The 21,129-nt window shown below is 37.2% G+C and overlaps 1 protein-coding gene across 15 annotated transcripts in view; it reads right to left on the minus strand.

Moving 5' to 3' along the window:
* Positions 1–21,129, minus strand: part of PTPRK (protein tyrosine phosphatase receptor type K) — a 384,844-nt gene that overhangs the window by 15,908 nt on the left and 347,807 nt on the right. For 2 of the 15 annotated variants that reach the window (XM_072333860.1, XM_072333859.1), the window contains exons 15-24: positions 20,477–20,518; positions 18,502–18,532; positions 14,996–15,164; positions 13,054–13,089; positions 10,403–10,414; positions 9,092–9,276; positions 7,389–7,476; positions 6,352–6,428; positions 6,140–6,157; positions 3,818–3,854 (exon numbers count right to left, since the gene is read on the minus strand). In XM_072333860.1, coding sequence (XP_072189961.1) covers positions 3,818–3,854; positions 6,140–6,157; positions 6,352–6,428; positions 7,389–7,476; positions 9,092–9,276; positions 10,403–10,414; positions 13,054–13,089; positions 14,996–15,164; positions 18,502–18,532; positions 20,477–20,518 — 695 coding nt within the window. The remainder of the gene's footprint in view (positions 1–3,817; positions 3,855–6,139; positions 6,158–6,351; positions 6,429–7,388; positions 7,477–9,091; positions 9,277–10,402; positions 10,415–13,053; positions 13,090–14,995; positions 15,165–18,501; positions 18,533–20,476; positions 20,519–21,129) is intronic. The other 13 variants (XM_072333865.1, XM_072333864.1, XM_072333868.1 and 10 more) reach the window with 10 other exon arrangements.

Below are 21,129 nucleotides of genomic sequence, written 5' to 3' on the forward strand. Positions count from 1 at the left end.
TCTCAGTTTAACTGAATTACCACATGAAATAAATGAATCACTGGAAGTGGCTTGAAAACTACAAGGACACAACAACATGTGACTAAATCTACACTATGTTTGCTTTACATTTTTTAAATAACATGTTGAGTGTGAGCTTCTTTGGATGTTCACCAAGGTGCTGGTAATACCAGCAGTGGGAGAGTGGCACAGGGTGCATTCAGTGCTATCTCAATGCCAGCAAAGTCAGCAGCCATGAAGCACAAAGGGCATTTAAACTTATTTAACTACACTTCTCAGAAGAAGCTAAGGAACACTCATTTAAGTTTTGCCTCCTGCTCTGCTGCAGAGATCAGCTGCATTTGGTTGAGGGACAGTGGCGTCTGCCCTGTAATACCTATCTCAGAAACAGCACCCTACCACAGTGCTACAGTACTGTAGCACTGCTGTGCATGGCATACACCAAACTTCATCTGTCATGTGTGCTGTGGTTTAACCCAGCAGGTGGCTCAGAACCACGCAGTTGTTTGCTCACCCTCTTCCTTCCCATTGGAATGGGGAGAAAATTTAAAAAGACAAATTTAAAAAGACACTATGAAGTAGAATTTGAAGGTTGAGATAAAACTACTTACTAAGATAAAGAAAAAGATAATAGTTCATAGAATCATAGAAGGTTGGAAAGGACCTACGAGATCATTTAGTCCAGCCATCCTCCCATAACCATCACTACCACAAGCCACTAAACAACATCTTGTAGCTGCTCATCCAAACGTCTCTTGAACACCAGCAGGGACGGCAACTCCACCACCTCCCTGGGCAGCCATTCCAGTGCCTGACCAATCTCCAAGAGAAAAAGTTATTCCTTATGTCTAACCTAAATCTCTTCTGGTACAACTTGCAGCCATTTCCTAAGGTCCTGTTTGTTGCCTGGGAGAAGAGGCCAAGACCCTCCTCATCACAACCTCCCTTCAGGTAGTTGTAGAGTGCAATGAGGTCTCCCCTGAGCCTCCTCTTCTCCCAGCTTCCTGAGCCCTCCTTATAAGATTTGCTCCAGACCCCTCACCAGTTTCATTGCCCTTCTTTGGACAAGTTCCAGGGCCTCAGTGTCTTTCTTGTAGTGAAGAGCCCAAAACTGAACACAATACTCGAGATGCAGCCTCACCAGTGCTGAGTACAGGGGGATGATTACCTCTCTGCTCCTGCTGGCCACACTATTTCTAATACAGGGCAGGTTGCCATTGGCCCTCCTGGCCACCTGAGCACACTGTTGGCTCATGTTCAGCCGAGCACTGACCAGCACTCCCAGAATCACAGAATCATAGGGGTTGGAAGGAACTTCCAGAGATCATCAAGTCCAACCGCCCTGCCAATGCAGGTTCCCTACACCAGGTAAAAGGAAGCCCCAGGTCCCTTTCCTCTTCACAGGCAACCAGCCATTCAAACCAAGCCTATAGCACCAAATGGGGTTATTGAGGCCAAAGTGCAGGACCTGGCACTTGGCCTTGTTGAACCTCATCCCATTCACCTCACCCCAGCGATCCAGACTATCCAGATCCCTCTGAAGGGCCTCCCTACTCTCAGGAAGATCCATACCACCTCCCAACTAGGTGTCATCTGCAAACTTACTGAGGATACACTCAATCCCCTCATCCAGGTCATCAATAAAGATATTAAACAAGATGGGCTCTAGTACTGACCCCTGGGGGATACCACTTGTAACAGGTCACCAGCTGGACTTTACTCCTTTAACCACTACCTGTTGGGCACAGCCCTCTATCCAGTTCCTTACCCAAGGGAGGGTATACCTGTCCAGGTCACGAGCAGCCGGTTTCCCCAGGAGAATTCTGTACGAGACTGTGTCAAAGGCTTTGCTGAAGTCTAGGTAGACTACATCAACAGCTTTTCCCTCATCTACCAGTCTGGTCACCCAGTCGCAGAAGGAAATGAGGCTGGTCAAGTACAACATGCCTTTCATGAACCCATGCTGGCTGGGCCTGATCCCCTGGATGCCACATACATACCATGTGATCTCACCCAAGATTTGATCCATAACTTTCCCTGATACTGAGGTCAGGCTGATGGACCTGTAGTTCCTTGGATCCACCTTACAGCCCTTCTTGTAGATGGGAGTCACATCAGCAAGCCTCCAGTCCTCTGGGACCTCTCTAGTTAACCAGGAGTGCTGGTAGATGATGGAGAGAGGCTCAGCAGTCACTCCTGCCAGCTCCCTCAGCACCTGAGGGCAGAGCCCATCTGGTCCCATGGACTTGTGACAGTCCAGGCGGAGAAGGAGATCTTTAATTGTCCCCACCTGACTCACTGTGGGGGGGGGGGGTACTTTGCGTTCCATCCCAGACTTCCAGATCAGGGCATAAAATGCCCTGAGGATAACTGGTCTGCCCATTAAAGGCAGATGTAAAGAAGGCATTGAAGTTACAGCTGTGACTGTACATGTACAAGAAGTATATGTAGAAGTATAGTTGTGACTATAGATGTACATATAAATGTATACAAATTGTGATGCACCAGCAGTTGCTCACCAACCCCTGACTGATGCCCACCTAGCCCCACAAACAGCAGAAGGAAGGGAAATGACCTCCCACTCCTTTCAAAGCTCTCTTTCTGCACAATGTCATATGATATGGAACATAATATGGAATACCCCTTTGGCCAGTTTAAGTCAGCTCCCTGGGCTCCCCCCAGCCCTTTGCTAGTAGGAACTGAGAAGCTGGAATGCCTTTGGCTCTGTACCACACTGCTTTGCAGCAACTGGAAAAATCAGTGTGTTATCACCATGGTCCTTCTAAAACCAAATCATAGCGTCATACCACACACCTGGAAGAAAATTAATTCCATCCCAGCTGAAACTAAAACAATTTGCACACTAAAGCAGCAACAATTTTTTGTGTCCAGTACGCAATATAGTGTGCTACAATTTACATAGTAAAACAAAAATAAAATTGAAGTGTAGACTTAACCATAGAGATACCAGCTTAAATATCACTTACACATAAATAAAAAAAGCGTGGACATAAATGTAATCATCCTGCTTTAAAACAAGCACTTAGTTTGCCCCTTTTCGTGTGGACCTACAATCAAACAAGGGCACTAATGACAAGATATTTCCAGCCAGCTATCTGATTATACTCCCAGATGAAATAATGACACTTCTAAATCTAATTATTTTTATTTTAATTCGTAGCTCCTGGCATTTCATTGCAATCTTAGCCTAATCTATTCATTTTTTCCTCACTGTGAGGAATTTTATCAGAAATACAAAATGAACAATCTCCACAGAAATTCAATTTTTTCTCTTACTCCCCTTCTTATTTAGCAGCATGTTACACTGTAACAATTTTCCCCATTTCTTTCTACAGAGATGCTTTGTCCATCTTGGTTCTTTCTTTACCCAGGTTTGCTGAGATAGCATTTTACTTATCTTTACCATTTCCATCCTGGACTAAATCCATAACAGTAAAATAAAACACTGTAATGTGAGGGAAAAAAATGCCTTAATACAGGTTGAAACCATTCTCTGTCCACATACTTCCCCTCTCTATTCATCTTCATAATTGGAAATCACGGTAGTAGCTAGTGACTTTATCAGCTGAATTTATCACTGAAAGAATAGCTCAATATCTAATTAACATGACAAATATGAGCAATTTTTGCATTTATTCACATTCTACCTAAACATGCTATGTTAATTTACCATAACACAAGACAACAACTCACAATATTGGATATACTTTATTTTAATCTACTTCATTTTAGAAAAATGCTGCTGGATATTGCAGAGAACATTTATTAGGTTTGATTAATGCTGACAGATTCTTACCTTGGGTTGCAATGTAGTGACTTGGTCTCTGATATCCCTAAAAGAATAATATAGGTAGGTATGAGTACCATATTACTATCCAGGAGGAGAAAATAAAAGCATGATGTACTACAGGATTCTTATGTCTATACAACCTTTTCAAAATAAACCAATATTTAAGAGCAGCACAAAGCTCAAACCCTATAAAAACTGTTAATGCTGAAAAGGTTTGAATGACAACAGATAGAATGGAAATAACATCTGACTTGAATAGACATTGGGCCTAAAAACTAGTCCTCTCTTGACATAATCTCCTCAGCCAAATACAATCGAGCATTTATTTAAAATTTAGTAAAAACTGTCTTTGCCACCAGATTATCTCAATAGTTTATCAGTGAACTCAACACTTTCAACATTAAAAAATACAAACCAAACCAAACCAAAGCAAAACAAAAAAAAAAAAAAACAAAAACAAAAACAAAACACCCACATCATTTTGACTACTTATAGATTTACTGTAAGGCACAAAGAGGAATATACTCAGTCCATAAATAAGACATTTCCCATGCCAGAGCTGGACAGTGTGGTGAGTGCAAAGAATCAAGGTCACACTGCAGGGGGATTATCTGCAGAATATTTTACACTAGTGCACAAATTGTGCATGTACTGAACTAGACATGATATGCACAAGTATATACACACACACATATATATTTACATACAAAGATATACAACTTTGCATAATAACCAAGCTTTTCCAATTATCTGGGTATATGCCAGTACTACCTATACTGCATAGCATCAAACAGCAATTTTCTCCATAAAAATTAAAGACTAATAGATTCTGCTCTTGAGGAAGACTATATTTTGATCAGTGCCAGCAACATTATCTACAAAGATGATGGAAATATGCATTACTTGTGAGAAGACAATACAAAATTTCACTACATGAGAGGAAAGGAGTAACTCTAATTATTTGCTAAGTTTATTAAGTGACTTGAATCAAGTATTGTATTGCAGGGGCTCAGGAGTCCTTGGATTCCCAGTACACAATTCTATCTACTAAACTGAAGTCCCAGCTTCAAATTATTAAAGTGCGATCTGTGCTACTCTCTTTAACATTTGGTAATCCTTTCCAGAAGAAGGTAGAAATATCACTTTATAATTGCAGAATGCTAGTTTTAACTTGTAGCCTTCCTGTCTGCTTATAATGAGATGCTATTTACTTCTAAATAAGAAAAACAATATCCTAAAGGAACTGGAATTACTACAAAATTGGGAGCATTTTCTTGTTTAAAGCCCCAGGCAAAACATCATAGGCCCAACACTTCAGAGAGATTGCCATATAAAAGTATAAAAATAAAAAGACAGTGATATACCTGAAGCTAAATCTTTTTATCCATGGAACCTTAGAGAGTTTTGAACAATTCATAGACTAACAGAAAAAAAATGACTAATATGCAATTACAAAGAAATCAAACCCATGTATTTTAAAAACACTTTTAAAAGCCATTTCAGGACCATTTGAATTTCTATGAATACCACTACTCTTTCATTCCTCACGTGTTAAAGTTTTATTCTGTTAATCATAACACTTGGCAGGAATTGTTCACATTTCCTATTCATAACAGCTTCTTTTTAATTTATATTTTCATCCAAGTATGGAATTTCTATTCTAGGACGTTTTTTCTGCAGGTGAAGAAATTTCTATTGCATTAAAATATATGTATCTATATGTATGTTTGTGTATATACTTTGTAATATCTAAATTAGCATCTTACAAAAATTATCAACTAAATATTCATTTTGTCCATATTGTTGTTAAAAACAAACAAGCTAACAAGAATCATAAAGGCCATTATCCCTCCTTGTTTGCCAGATATTACAACTTTTTCATAGGCACATACTCAGATGACTACAGAACAGTATACTATCCAGTTTCTCACATACAAATGGGAAGGAGAAAACAAAAGCTAGTGGGGGAAATCATTATCAACATCATTGAAAAAAGAAAAAAAGAAAAAAAAAAAGGAAAAAAAAAAAGAAAAAAAAAGAGAAAAAAAAAAAAAAAAAAGAAGCTTACACTAAGTTTTCTTTAACAGACAGATTCACCGAAGTTATCAAACAATATTGAGTGCTACGTTACAAGTCTAAATTAACTTTTCAAAACATGTACAAAACATATTCACACCAAAGGAAATTTATAAAGAAAGAAATGATACAAATTAGATGAGGCATGCACAGTTATCTTACGACAAAAATAGAAGAGCAAACTAATCAATAACAATATCTATATTAAATATTTACAATAGGATGTTGTTATTCACATATAGTGGTACTTACATCCCTGTACAGCCAAATCTACAGCCCAAACCAAAGTCAGATGTGAAAGAAAGCACAACAATGTCAGTGAGTACTAGGACGTAGAACAAGGAAAGTGTACATTTTGTTCTTAATAAAAGAAAGCTTTCAATAAATTTGTAGGCATAACATGCAAAATTTTCACATAGAGAAGGTAGTAGATTGAGAGAGAGAAAGATGTGCAATCCACTCACATCTATGTAGTTGGCATTAATGTAATCTGAAGATGGATCATCTTCAACAGGTTGCAATATCACCCTGGAGTGGTCATCTGTAAAAACCAAGTGGTTATGGTGCCTTTTTGAAGCGTGATTTTAAACTAAAATATTATGATAAGTCCTCTAGAAAACCAAAATCTGCACAAGCACAATAAAAATTTCAGCCCTTAACTCAAAGTGTTTACAGAACTACTAAAGTCATTTTATCTGTGATTTCCAATTACTTGAAAAACATTAATTAAAGTTAATTATGTGTAGCTGAAATGCATCACAGTGTTACATGCAGTAAAAGGACACAAAGAACCCAGGTTACTTGCTCAAAGTCCCTTTCAAAAACAGCTCCACTGATGGGCACCTAGAAATCCAGAAATAATGATTACTGTTTCCTTACTTCCAGCCCCAAGTCTGTTCCAAGTTCATACCGACATTTTAAAGAAAATAAGAAAGTCACAAAGTAGCCATGAGCAACACACTTTCAATTTGATGTAGACAACCCTACCAGTTCAGGGGCCTCTCCAGTAGCTTCTTTCCTGCACATTCAATCGCTTTTGTAAAACAACAAAAAACTGCATTATCCCAGATGATGAATCTAAACTATTGAAACTTTATGCCTAAAGACAAGAGACAGAACTCTCTGATTTTAATCATGTTATTTTTAATAACCGGTTTTAAACAACTGCAATTCAGATGTACCAATGACAAATAACATAAACCAGATATGTTCTGAAGCTGTATTACCTGAAATAAATTATGACTGTAGAAATAATTAACACACCAATGAGTGTTAGCTCATCACTGTTATATGCTTACCATGGCTTGTACAACAGAGAGGCAAAGAGAAAGTAAGTTGAACTGTGAAGGATAATAAAAAAGTCCTAAAAAAGACACTGCCATCCTTCTCTGATTGGGGTATTTAGCAGGTATGCCACCAGGGACTTTTTAAGCAGGAGAGAACACGCAACAATTAGTACAGGAATATGTCTATCACTAAAATCATGCACACTGATACTCACATGCTATAATGTTTCCATAGCGATTCTTTGCTCTGTTTTGATCCTTCTTAGCGACATCCCAAGAAGCTGACTGCCCCTCAAAGAAACTCTATAAATAAAAATGTTCCGAAAGAAAACATTCCGACCATTAATTTACCTCCAAAAATAACCATTTAAAAGAACTTCCCTACCATAAAGTAAGCTGGCTCTGCTTGTCTGCTCTGGTCAGCCAGATGGTACCGCAGTCTAAAGAGGGAGGAAGGATCTTCCTCCCTATGACTGATATGGGTCAATAGGTAACTGAGGGACTCCAGATCTCAAATTCTGCTGGAAGGCTAAACATGCACAGACACCCTTATTATGGATGAACCACTGCAAGTTGAGAAATCAGGTAGATTGATCACCCTTCTTATAGAATGCCATAATACGTAGCCTGTTTACTACAACATTAGATTATGTTCCTCATTCGGTTTTGTGCAGTGGCTTTTCTTTCTACAGAGTCATCAGAAACCCTCCTCTGTCAGTGTTTATTGCCCGTGTTGTTTTTACTCATGTCCCTCCCTCTAGCCAACAGCAAAATTATTTAGTCTTTCTGATCTCTTCTCAAGAGTCTGATCTCTCAGTAGTGATAGATGTAGAATTTGCTCCTCCTGGGATTTTTCTTCATAGCCTGTAGATACTTTACAGCTGTTGCAGGTCTATACTATTCCCTCCTTCCAGATGTTCTCTTATTCTGAGCTGGACAAGTTAGCTTCAGAAAGTACACAGCAGCCACGGAAACAAAACTTTAATGCACATGCAGAAGCACAAGCCAGGGCAAAGATGTCACGTATGGCAGCAGAGAAAGTAGTAAGCAGGACAACACCTGATAGGGGATCAGGGACAACCCTCCCCAAGCAGTCCTTGACATTGAAGGTAGGCAGAGTGTAACGAAGTGTATTTAAGTAAAAGAGAGGAAAAGAGAATAATATTCTTTTAAAAACCACATATTTATTTAGTCCAGTTCTTATGTTACAGTAGAGACAGCTGCAGAAAGGAGAGAAGGTTGAAAACTGAGTCAGAAGAGATTGCTTACTCAGAGAAAAGTCATTTTAAACCTAGCTGTATTGCATGCGACCTTGGCAGTATCATTCCCATCTTTACTATGTGCACTGCCTGATGTTCTAATTCCAAAGAATCACAAAAAGGTTTAGCAATTGGAAGTGAAATGAATCTGTACTCAACTACTGCCCCCAGTGCTGAAAATTTTGGGTTTTCCTCTTTAAATTAAAGTTGCAAGTGGAGATGCTCAGGCAGGTCTAATAAGGACTTCACGAAGTCACAATCATCAGAACTTCTTTACTGCTTCTCAGCTGGAGTTTAGCCCCAGTACTGCCCTACTGAGATGCCTAAATAAATCAAAGGAGCGCTTCCAGTTTGTGCTTCTGGCAAAACCAGCCAGGTTAAATCATCACTTTAACCTAATCTAGGAGATCTGCCTTGAAGATGGCTAGGAAAACTCACATAACTAATTACAGAATTTCAACTAAGAAGCAGAGAAGGGGTGGCAAATTCTTACAATATGTCAAAAACATTCAGCAAGGCATGTCTCCTTACACCCACAAGAAACACACAGTGTTTTTCCCAGGCACTTGTAACAGCCTTTTTTTTTCTTTTTTCTTTTCTTTTTTTTTTTTTTTTTTCCTAGGAAAATGTTTTGCAAGTTAAACCACCAAAGATCTCACCTCATACTCCTCTTTAAATCCATAGCTGTCAGAAGTCTTCATCAGGTTAATGTGCTGCAGTAGATCAGCCACTCTGATGGCAGGGTGCAGCTGCCCAGTCTGGTAAGGGGACTCTGTGCCTTCACACAGGTAACGGGGAACATCTAGGAGGCGACTGGACTCTGCTGTTGCACTGTGATTTTCATCTGTGATCAAAAGAAATCAAAGCATTAGGTACCCATAGGGCAATATCTGCTGCCAGATGTATCAAGATCTACTTTTAGCCTGTTCTTTCAAAAATATGTCTAATTTATGTGAATGTAAACTCCTTACTCTCCAGCACATAGATCTTGGGGAGTAATATAAAAGAACTTAACTTCAAACACATACAAAATTTTGCAGTCCTTCATCCTGCAATACAGAAGTCTGAAGGGCACTTTATTTGAAGCTACAAAACTTCATGACATTAATGTACTTGTGAACTCCAGCCTCTATCATCCAAAGTAACTTTTTAATGGCTAATATGTATCATCAGCAATTCTACACCTTAAACAATAAATTTTAATAGCAGTGTAGTGGTATCAGCAGATCATTTTTCTAAAGCCAATGAACAGCAAACTGAGAGCCAACTAAAACACTGAAGCAATTCTGCCTCAGCTTCAGAAGACCAGCTCTATCTGAGGAAAAGAATCAACAGTTCAGAGAGCTTATTTTAACTCAAATCTTTTGGTAGAAAAAATAAAATTGCCAAGTACATTGATTTTAGCTGCCATTTTTACTCTGCATAAATATAGAAATCTCTTTCAACATCCTACATTACAGTAATCCTTTTATCAAAACCAAACCTTAAAACTGTGTGAAATTATCACATTTAGTCCATTCCTTCTGTGAAATATTGTAAATTAGCAACAAAGAGGAATGAAAATTCCAATTGAAATCGTTTTGGAATGTAACTACAGAAATGAGCAGGGAATACCTGACCTGATCCTGCATTCATTTATTTCTTTGCAATTAGTCTACAAGTTTCCTTGCAAAAGATTCAGATTAGGAAGTAAAACATCATGAAAACCACAAAAAAGCAGACACTTCAAGGGTTGGATTTACTTCATTTCTGCCAAAATGCAAAACCTGTTAATGCCTTCTGGAATGAGAACTCCTAGTAAGAAACCCGATTCCTTGAACTGTCACACAAGTTGCTAATTTCAGTGCATTAATGCCTCACTACATTGCTTAATAATGTGAGTGACATGCAGCAGTCAATCATTTTAAATTATATACAATTCAAAATAATTCAGGTTTTTCAGTTTTCCCCATTCCATGCTATATACTTACCAGTAATAGGCACTTTAACCCATTGAAGCAGCAAAAAACAACAAGTGAACAGAACATAAGAAATTTATTTCAGGACAATATTAGAAAATGACTAGAAGAAAACGACATTAAAAGTTGTTAAACCTTCACAACAGGTAACAATGAAAGCAGTTTTAAAAATATATACGGGCTACATTATGCTATCAATGTAATGATAGGAACTTGAAAAAAGTGAAATTGTCATACTAAGTTTGAGCTAGTGTACACAGAATGGAGTGTGGCGTTAATAATCTATAGATGAAGAAAAAGAAATCTAGTACAGCTACTAATAGCAGCTTCACATAAAATAAAACTGCCTCTAATTCAGAGCCTATACAATTTCGCTCATCTCTAAATAAAGCAGATGTAATTGTGATGCTGTTGTCATGCTGAGCCAAGTAAAGGTCATGGACAAGGAGCAGGCCAGGTGATCTCAGCTACTCAACCCCTTCCACATGGAGTGCCCAGAAGGTTGCCTATCTATCTTCACTTTCAGTCTCTGTAATGGAAAATATTACCTCTTCCAATTAGTACCACTGTGCTTGTGCTAGGAGACTAGCATGCCCATTACCAGGAGATAGAAATTTGAACAGGAACTGTTAAAATGTTCCTCTATTCATCCCTTGTCCTTGCTAGTCTGAGCTTCCCATGTCTGTGTCTGTCCCAAGGCAGTGACAGTGGACTGACCATTGCAATATGCTCACAGCCCAAATAAACTATTTGGAATAGTTTGCCTAATATCACTGGTCAATATCTATGTAAATAGTGTGAGCTTGACATAAAGCTGAGGGATATGAAAAGCCATACAAGAATTTCAAGAAAAGACTCAATATTAAATGAATTTTAAGTCCACTGATCTTATTTTGGTAAATATTTAGAATCACTAACTCTAACCCATTGCTCTTTCAGGCAACTGCAGTATTTCACCTCTCATCACAAACACCTTAAATCACTGGGTTAGATTTCTTTAGGTCTAAAGTGGAAAGCATATTATGGCTCTGATGATTATAAACCTTATTAGGCACTACCACACTTGACTGTTATCATAGTTATGAGAATGTCATTTGCAACATTTTCAGAAGGAAATAGGCTGAATACGGCTTGTAAATCTTCTGCATTGTGAGTAGACACCCTTTTGACAAAGATGAAAGCGCTCTCACAAAGTAGCAAATAACGATTTGCTGTCAGTCTCAGGTGACAATTTAAATGAAGATCTGCAAAGGCTCTATCAATATTTTTACGTACAACTTGCATAATGGAACAGAAAATACCTTGATTATATGGGCAGAGGGCACAAGCAGTTTGTAAGTACAGGATTTGATGTCAACGTTATCTTGATTATTTGAGACACATGCATAAATTAACATAGTGAATTAAAGAAAGAATGTAGCAGCTAGGAAAGGGAAGTAAAATATATCACTACAAAATGGACTAGTGGATTGCGTAATGATAGTTGGGATTTTAGCAGATAACTGAGTACAAGTCAGCAACATGAGCACAGAAAAAAGGATAAAATACAGTTCAGGTAGTAGGACCACTATGAGTAGGGCACATGGGTACCTATTCCAATCAACTCTGCACTGAGACAGTTCCTAAAAACTACCTGATTTGGGGCACCACAATTCAAAAATTTGATCTATTGGTTGGAAAGTATTCAGAGAAGGAGAGAGAAAAACTTTAGAAAACATTAACTATGAGCTAATGAGTGAAAGAACTGGGTTTTGTTCAACCTGAAGAGAGACAATAGAGAATATAGGAGCTACTTATTAGGTAAAAGACTGTTTTACAATGACAAGAGTATTCCAGTTCTCCATATTTTCTGAGTCTCTCAAAAGGAAATTATTTGCTTTCCAGCAACAAAGATTCAATCTAGACAAGACTAGTTTGGAAAATTTTAAGTGAGTAGGAATGACACTCAGTTGTAACAGTCAATAATAAGTAGTACTCTGTGAGAAAACTGAGCTTTGGTCAGAAATTTTTAGAAGAAGTAAGACAATCCATAGACAGAAACAGTCTAGATTGAAAGTGAACAAATCCATCTCAAGACAGAAGATGGATTGAATTGTGTTTGCATTTTAGTTTTAAATCCATCTCTTAAAAGAAGTGCTTTCAGTGTTGGATATGACATAGAAATAAACGGGCTGGCCACTCCCAACATCTGTTGTTCTTTTTAAAGCAATTATAAAGTTGAGAAGCTTACTAATTAAGGTTAACTGAGGCATTTAATTAATACAGGGATATTTGTACAGAATGAACAAATAAAGCTTTCTTCTTGGATACTACAGAAGCTTTCTCCTTTTTTATTTTTCTTTTCATTCTTGTTATTCAGTTAGAAAATTGAGCTTTGGGTTCCAAGTAATACTGATACGGATCTGATTTTTTTTAAATGTGTCTTTTAAGAGAATTTTACTTTCACACATTCTTCCGTCTCAACTCAATTTGAATGCTTTGGGGAAAAATGTTTTAGAACTTCCAATTTACCTATTTATTTATTCCTCAGATAGCACTGACTAGGAGTGATTTTGTAATAACAGCATAGCTATCTTTTATATCAAACAAGCTGTTTCAACGTTCAACCATGCAAGGAGATGAAACTCATGCAGGAATGGATAATGAAGGACTAGGGTCCTCACCTAACACAGCTGTCGGCACAAGTGGATCATTGGGCACTGCAGGAAAACAAAGCTCATGAAGAAATACATAACCCTCAAATTGTGTATTTTTAAGAATAAAAACAATATATTTAAAGAATAAAATGTCCAAATGATAACTAAATCCTAATAATATTTTACAATAGGAAAACAGAATGAATAGAGTTCCAGAATGCATCCTGAATAAAAGAGAAGTGAAAGGCAGTGATTTTGGTTTCAGAAATGTAACGACAAAGGTAAAGAGATTCTTACTGATATGAAATAAAGACGGTATTATGTGCAATTTAGTTTTTGAAAGGGCTCCTCTTTCACTATTGTTCTTTTCCTTCACAATAAGGGTTCATATTCATAGACCCAGGTCCTTTCCTTTTAAATTCATTCTCTTGTGTAATACTTGAATAGCTCATCTCAAAATAAAATGGTATTCCTTCAAAAGTCTTAGAAGTAATTTAAAAGAATTACATGCATATTTACAAGCTACTAGCTTTTTGAAAATGCAAAATAATGAAGATACTGCTTGTAATGAGTTTAAACCACAGATACACAGATCTAAGTGTTTGTATAAAATTCACAAAAGTTTAAAATTCATTATTACAACTGAACTACATTGATTATTACAGTATTCATTATTAGAACTGTGCAGAGACAAGTACATTGTTTTGGATGGGAATGGCACAATCCACAATTGATTTTGTCCCAGTCTGGAACAAAAAATTAAAACATCTACAACTCTGTTAAAAAATGGAGCTCCAATTCTGTAGCAAATTGCCAAATAGTTTGTCCTATAGCTGAAAGCCCAGAAACCTGAAAGGTTGCTTTTTTATTTGTTGGGGTTTTTTTGACAGTGGTCAGGAGTACTGAATCCTCCAAAGTGTCTTTGTAAAGCTGTCTCCACGAATTACAATGCCATTAAGACATCAAACTCTGGAGAATTTTCAAACAGTTCTAGCCAGAACAGCACAAAGCCTCACAGGCTGATACTACTGTAATTGGTTATGAGACACCTTAAATGTTAGCACTCTGCAGTCTTGCAGTTTTGTAAGCTTCAATAAACTAAGCAACAATCCTTCTCCAAACTCCATTTCCCTTAAAACAATCAGGAAACAAATCTACAGCCTTAAGGGATGCATTTTGCTGATCATGAAAAGCAGTATGGGAAGTGGGAGAAGGGGTGCTATGCCCAAATGATAGAAAATTCAGAAGCAGCTCAGACCAGGTCTGTTTAAAGCCAAATCCATAGTGCTGTGGAGTCAGATTCCTGCCAGCTCCAAGGCAGAACCAGTTTAGCGGCAAAGTTAGTGGAGTGTCTTGCTTTTGTGTATGCCATGCTGCAGATGCTGGAAGGCAGGCAAGGCTGAACTTTCAGTGGTACCTACAACGCAGACTCAGTCAGAAACCCAAACTGCCAAATTTTGTCAAAATAAGACATCTGGCAAGTCTACAACAAAGAAATACAAATATAGAGCAAATCTGCTGGTAAATTAACATGCTTGTTCCTTAACTTCACAAACAGCCATGAGATTTGTCAATGTTTCCTTCTGTTGTAATGTCCTTACTGCCAAAAGAAAGAATATTTTTTGGACCTCATGTTATTATTCATTACAGACATGGTGTTATGCAGTAATATTTAACATGTTGGGATAAAATATCCTCACAAAGGAAAACTATTTCAGAATTTAATTGAGACATTTCAGGAATGTAATTTTTCCCCAGAACCAGTACCAATGCATACTGAAACTACATATAAGTATTTAAACAATTGGCCATACTTCACCTAAGGAATGTGAATGTCCCACTTCAACAACCCTTTGCATTTACTGGTCCTTCTAGAAAAGCTAGAGCTTAGAATATTTTTCCTAAAAAGAAGGTTAAATACCTGCAGAAGAAAATCAAATTCTGGAGTATCTACAAATGTTGTACTTACATCTGGGGCTGAAGTTATGAGAGTCCATAAATGTGATTGAAAGGGGATCCTCTGCATGCAAGGTGCTCTGGTCAGCGTAACTTCTATCCATCGCATTCACCATGTGTGTCATCTCCTGACGGGTGGTCCCCATGGCATCCTTGCGCTTCTTAGCAAGTTTGCTGCCCAGCCAAAAAAAAACAAACCCATACCACCTTAATATTTGATGAATACTGATGTCTACAACAATAATTAACTATAATCCAAGTGACAGAAGAGTTTGACTGGTTTTCCTATATATACTTTTGCCAGCATGAAATTGATAAAACTACCTACCTTGCTATAAAAGAGTTACGATGGCATGTTTTTCATACACACACAAATGCTGTAATTAAAGTTCTAACTTCTGTACCCTGATCATATTTTTTTCCTGCAGAGTAATTACGCTAATATAAACAAATTAGAGAATATAATTACATTTTAACTGAAATGATAAATAAGAAGCATCTGTGCATGCAGTTTTATCAACCATCTCCATTTAAATCTGTGTTTTGATTTTATAAATGGATAATTAATTCCCCTTGCTTTCCATGTTAGGAAGGAATCATTTATCTTTCTAAATGACTCCGTTAGTCAAAAAAACAACAACAACCCACTATGAAATAAAAAGAGAAACACAATTATTTAAGATCAATTCATATTACCTTTTATGCTAGAAATTGTTCATCTCATTCAGTATATAAGACACAACATGATACCACTGTCTTTGCTCTTGGCACCAAAGCTTTGTTCTTCAAAAAACAAAAAGCCCCCCCACTCTCACCTTCCTGCATGAGGTTTGGGAATATCTCAAATTTTGATATTAAGAGCCTTACACTGTATCACAACAAAGCTGTTAGCAGCCCAACCTGTACAACTAACCCTTCAAAATTAACAGGTAGCATCCTTAAAGGGACATTTTCTCCTTTAGATGAAGACCTGAAAGCAATATCCACTCAAAGTCCACAGAGACAGATGGAAGTAGATGCTACATTTTAATTATCACTTTAAGACTACTCTTAATAGAGTAGAGCAAGGTGAAACAGCATGAAGTGTACCTTGGATTTTTAGGAATCTGTAACATACACTAAACTGGTAATCTTCCTGTTTTCAACCAAAGCTGTGATAGCAATAAAACAGAGAGCCAACCTGCTTATTTGCATGAATCTAATGTTACATGGGAGAGACACAATCATCAGTGAAAATATCACACTCTCAAAGGAATGTATATTTAAAGCACAGCATAACTTCATGAGTTTTTTTTTTTTTTTTTTTTTTTTTTTTTTTTTTTTTTCCTACAAACAATAACATGAGATATCCTGGTAAGTACTTGTACAGTGCTTATCTTACATTTCTCTAAATAAAAGGACATCAGTGGAAATTATCAATTCATGTACATCTTAAGTCCTAAGAAAACCCACCAGAAGTGTCCTACATCAATCTCCAGGGAAAGGAGCACTTCATGTCTCACATACTTTCTTCCTCAGTGTTAGCAGACTGCTTTCCAAGCTAATAGTTTTAGTTTGCAGTAAGGGGCTACATAAAGTAGACCACACACAGAAAAAGCACACCTGAGAGTGTGTTAATCAGACTCAGAGTTATCTTAGATCTTTTTCTTTTTTTCTTTTATATTCCCCTCTTTCACTATATGTCACTATATGTCTAATTGGTTAATTAGTGCCAGAATCCCAAAGGTGGGCTCTAAATGTATCAGTTTATGGTGAAAAGTGAAAAAAACAAACAAAACAAAACAACAAAAAGCAACACTAGAACAGTGACAGCTTGATGCTTTATTTTATCCTCCAGACATCCATGTTTACTTTAAAAAAGTTGGGATTAAACAATACTCTGGTTGAATAAATGTTTTAAGCGCATCAGAACTTCCAGGTGCAAAACAATTTGAGCTCTGTAACTGGTTGCCAATGCTATCAAAGCCTTTGCAAAACTGGCATTTCTAGTTCAGACTTTTTTTTTTTTTTTTTTAAGTTTCAAAGCCTTTCAGATATTCTCCATACACTGAAGATCACATTTTTCTAAAGCCACCTCAGGAATGGAACAAAAAGACTATTACATCTTGTCTGTCGACTGTATTAAGCTCTCCTTTGAAGAATCACTTTGTAACAAAACTTGCTAGCTATGCTAAACAAATCAACAGCTATTAAGCTTTCAAGTTATTAGCTTATTGCAGAAGCAAGGTTTATAATTCCTATGCTCTGCTTTGACTTCTGAAAAGGCCTATTGTGTTCTAGTATTGCTGTTCAACGTAAGGACAGTTTTATTGTTTAACAGCTCCTAACTCCCCGTAGGCTTGATTTTTTCCCCCCTTTTCCATATGCAATCTATGCTTGATGATAGTTAAGTTAATCACTATGCAGCACTGGAGGCTGGCACAACTGTAAGTGATTCTCATTACACGCTGGAGATCCCACAATCTGAACCTGTGCAGGTGTTGGTGAGCAGGAGCTTGAAGGGAAAAGCGCTTAATTCTAGCGTGGAACTGCACAGTTAATTATCTCTATCTGAAGCAACTGTTATTTAACAAGGAAATCAGAATTCATCACAATAAACCAGAGAATGGCAGTTAGCTAAAGTAAGCTGAGCTTTTCAATCTTCAAGTTTGTTTAAAAGAAGTCAACTAATCTGCTTTAAAATGTGGAAGGGCATCACTATTGGACAAAGCAGTGATCAGAGGACTGGAGCGCACTCTTTGATACTTCTCTGAAATCAAGGGCTTTCTGCATAACTTCAAAAATAAGGAAGTATTTTCTTGGTCACAGTCAAAACCGTTGCAGCCCTCAGAAAACCTCACTTGGTCAACACCACATAGAAAAATGTCAATTTTGCTTCAGTGAAGCAAATTCAAACCTTTGTCATACAGAAAGATCCACACTTTAAAATCTGTCTGTAAAGCTCCCAATAAGCCAACAGGCACGGACTTCTTCACAAAAAAAAATAGTTCTGTAAAGAAGAGTAATAAAAATCTTCAGTGTTCCTAGCAGTGGGACAAAGGTGCTGCTCTCCCAAGGGTAGGGCAATGACCTGTTTATAAAGGGCTGGCATCTGTGCATATGTGAAGGAGACCACTTCTGAACTGATATGTTACAAAACAACAACTTGTGATTTACAAGCACAGGACACTATCTAGAAAATGGAAAAGGAGATTTTTTTCTCAGTGTGTTGTGTCACCATGAATTATACTGCAAATTAAATTATGATTACAACAAGCTAAAATGACACTCATGGGAAAAACTAGCGAAAAGCAAAAGTGTCAATATACAGTTGGAAATACAATATCCCTTTAAAAAAAAACAAACAACAAATACAACAGAGAGTAAGAGAAACAAAGAAAGCAAATTTTCAAGCCTGAGAACGAGATGAAATCACTATCAGTAAAACTTTAGGAAAACTATGAAGACTTTTTCTTTTTTTAAAAAGGGATACTGCATCATTAAAACACGTAAAACAGCAAGTCACCCGTGTTCTACTTACAGATAGTAGGAGTAAGAATAGTAGCTCCTCCTGGCAAGCAAATCACAGACAGTGGAAAAAGAGAAGCAATGGTGAATGAAAAGCGTGACTCTGTCACATTCAATAAAGCAGAGAAATGTGCGTTTAAAAAAAAAATTGAAAAAATCATGTTTCTTTGGTTAGCATTTCAACTTGCTCATGCACAAATTAGCCTTACTTTGCCATGCAATTAAAAAAAAAGAAAATACACTAGCATATAAAAATGATTGGTTTTTTTTTGTTGTTGTTGTTTTTTTTTTTTTAGAAAGATCACTTGAGAAAATTACATGCTGAGATTTCATTTATTGCCAAAAAATTTGAAAATTAAATGGGTTGTGTACTTTCAACATGCAGTTCAGCGTAATATAATGATTACCACCTAAATGTCATGACAAATGAACAGCTGTGTACAAATCTTGTGCAGTAAGTATGCGTTTTACTTTTCAGTTACAAAAATAAAGATGGCATTAATAAATACATTTAAGCAGAAAACAAGTTTCGTGTCATTGAATTTGACATCGTTACTGGTACACAGGTGTAGATATATATGTTTGCATACATACTATATGTAGCTATATGAGTACACACATAATAGAGAATGTATGTTTACAACAGACATGTGTGTACTGACATATATACCACACACTTCCTGAATGCAAACATATGCTTTATTTTAAAATCTTACAATTGAAAATGCTGATGTATTCATGCTAAGCATTAAGAATGTGGAGGGGAAACAAATAGAAGGAAATGAAGAACGTTTGGAAATAGTCCAACAGTGATTTGAAAAAAAAAAAACAAACAAAACAACCAAAAAACAAACAAAACAAAAATGGCATTGCTTGTTAAAGATGCAGTATCCCTTTTCATAGTTGGTTTGATGACTCCAGTAAAACTCTGTACGAGCTCTTAAGAGCTTAATTCAGTAAAACTTCAAACCAATTTGTACTAAATGATCAGGCGAAGCCCATGAACAAAACTGCTTAGTACTCCATTTTTCTATAAAATGTAATGCTGCATTTAATCCGATTTAGATAGCTATGGCAGGGCACGAGGCTTAATAAAGCAATGAAAATGCAGAAACCGTTGTTTTATTAATGTTTCTGTGAAACAAGTTGTGGTCAATTCAGGTACCAAAAGGGATACTACATAATGGATCAGCAAATATGTACACTACAGCAGATGAACAGAACTGATCAGTTTTTAGTCCCACACTCTAACTGACATGTGCTTATGTATGTGTGAACGTGTCAGTGTTGGTACCGCTGCTCCTGACTTTGTTATACGGATGGCCCTGGCTCACTAGATGGACTGAACTCACTCAGGTATGCAACCTGACACCTTGACTAAAGCTAAGATTTAAACAGTGGTCCACTTTCCCTAAAGGGGGGGACTGACACTCCTACAAAATATACGACAGACAACCAATTAAACTATCACAAAGAAGAATTACCAGACACTAAAGATTCACTAAGCAGGCTTATTTCTCACCTATTTTTAATAAAGACTAGTACAGGAGCTATTTCTTTTGTTACCTGCAAAACTAGCCAAACCCATGTGGAAGGGACTGACAATACAGAGTAGCAGACAGTCTCACACACGCACACACACAGGCGCCTATTAAACACAGAGGGAGCACTGCAGCACGCAGCCAGGAGCTGATATTCCCCAGCACATCTCTCACAATGATGACAGAAAATAAGAGATTTCTTTCTGAAAGCTGTAAAGCAACTTCTTGTTGGTTTTGATCTTCAAAAGTTGTGTAAATAAAGAAAATGGCCTGACTGCGTGTCTTTTTCTTTTGTTGTTGGTTTTTGTTTTTTTTTGGTGGTGATGAGTTGGATCTTTTGTATATGTGTTAATTCTCAACCACAGAGTAAACAACAGAGAAAAGTAAAAGCACTTTCGGGAAAAGTCACGTATGTAGCTAACTAACACAGAACACTGTAAGCATACCTAATGTTTCTAATGCAGACGTTTCTTCTCCAAGTTATATATCTCCAGGGATAATTGTAAAGAGGCAATAAATTAAAAAAATCTAATGGAAACCAGTGATTATAACATATAGAATGATCTTAGGCACAATTGTAATGTTTTCTTACTATTTAAAAAATAATAGAAAGCTGTATTTCAGAGGAACATTTGCAACATTCACAAATATACCCTTCATCAAGGATTCTAAGAGGGAAAGGGAAGGCAGTGCACAAACACCTGGAAGACAAAGGTCTCATTCTAAGCAGGAACGATCTGCGCACGCGGAAGGGGACAGGCTGGGGAAAGGGCAAACAGAGAGGAGGAATTTCTATTGGGATCTACGGTGCTACGACTACAGATTTACAGAGCCACAGTATGAACTTTTATGTCAGGTTAAAAGACTTGCATCTACTGGGGAGCGAACACTCTTAAACAAAGGTGCCCAAGCAGCGCTGGAGCAGCAGCTCACACTCAGCAGCAGCGCGCTGCGCCGAGCTCTCATGTTACAGTTCCCGCAGATGGCGCTATTGCTTACTGTCTAAGAAAGCGCTATAAAATTAAAATTCATTCAGATTAATACACTTTTAAACAATTTCATGCACTAAGGAGTCACTAGATAATTGTACAGTGATGTG

The sequence above is a fragment of the Excalfactoria chinensis genome, chromosome 3 (genome assembly GCF_039878825.1).
Source record: "Excalfactoria chinensis isolate bCotChi1 chromosome 3, bCotChi1.hap2, whole genome shotgun sequence".
Taxonomy (NCBI): Eukaryota; Metazoa; Chordata; class Aves; order Galliformes; family Phasianidae; genus Excalfactoria; species Excalfactoria chinensis.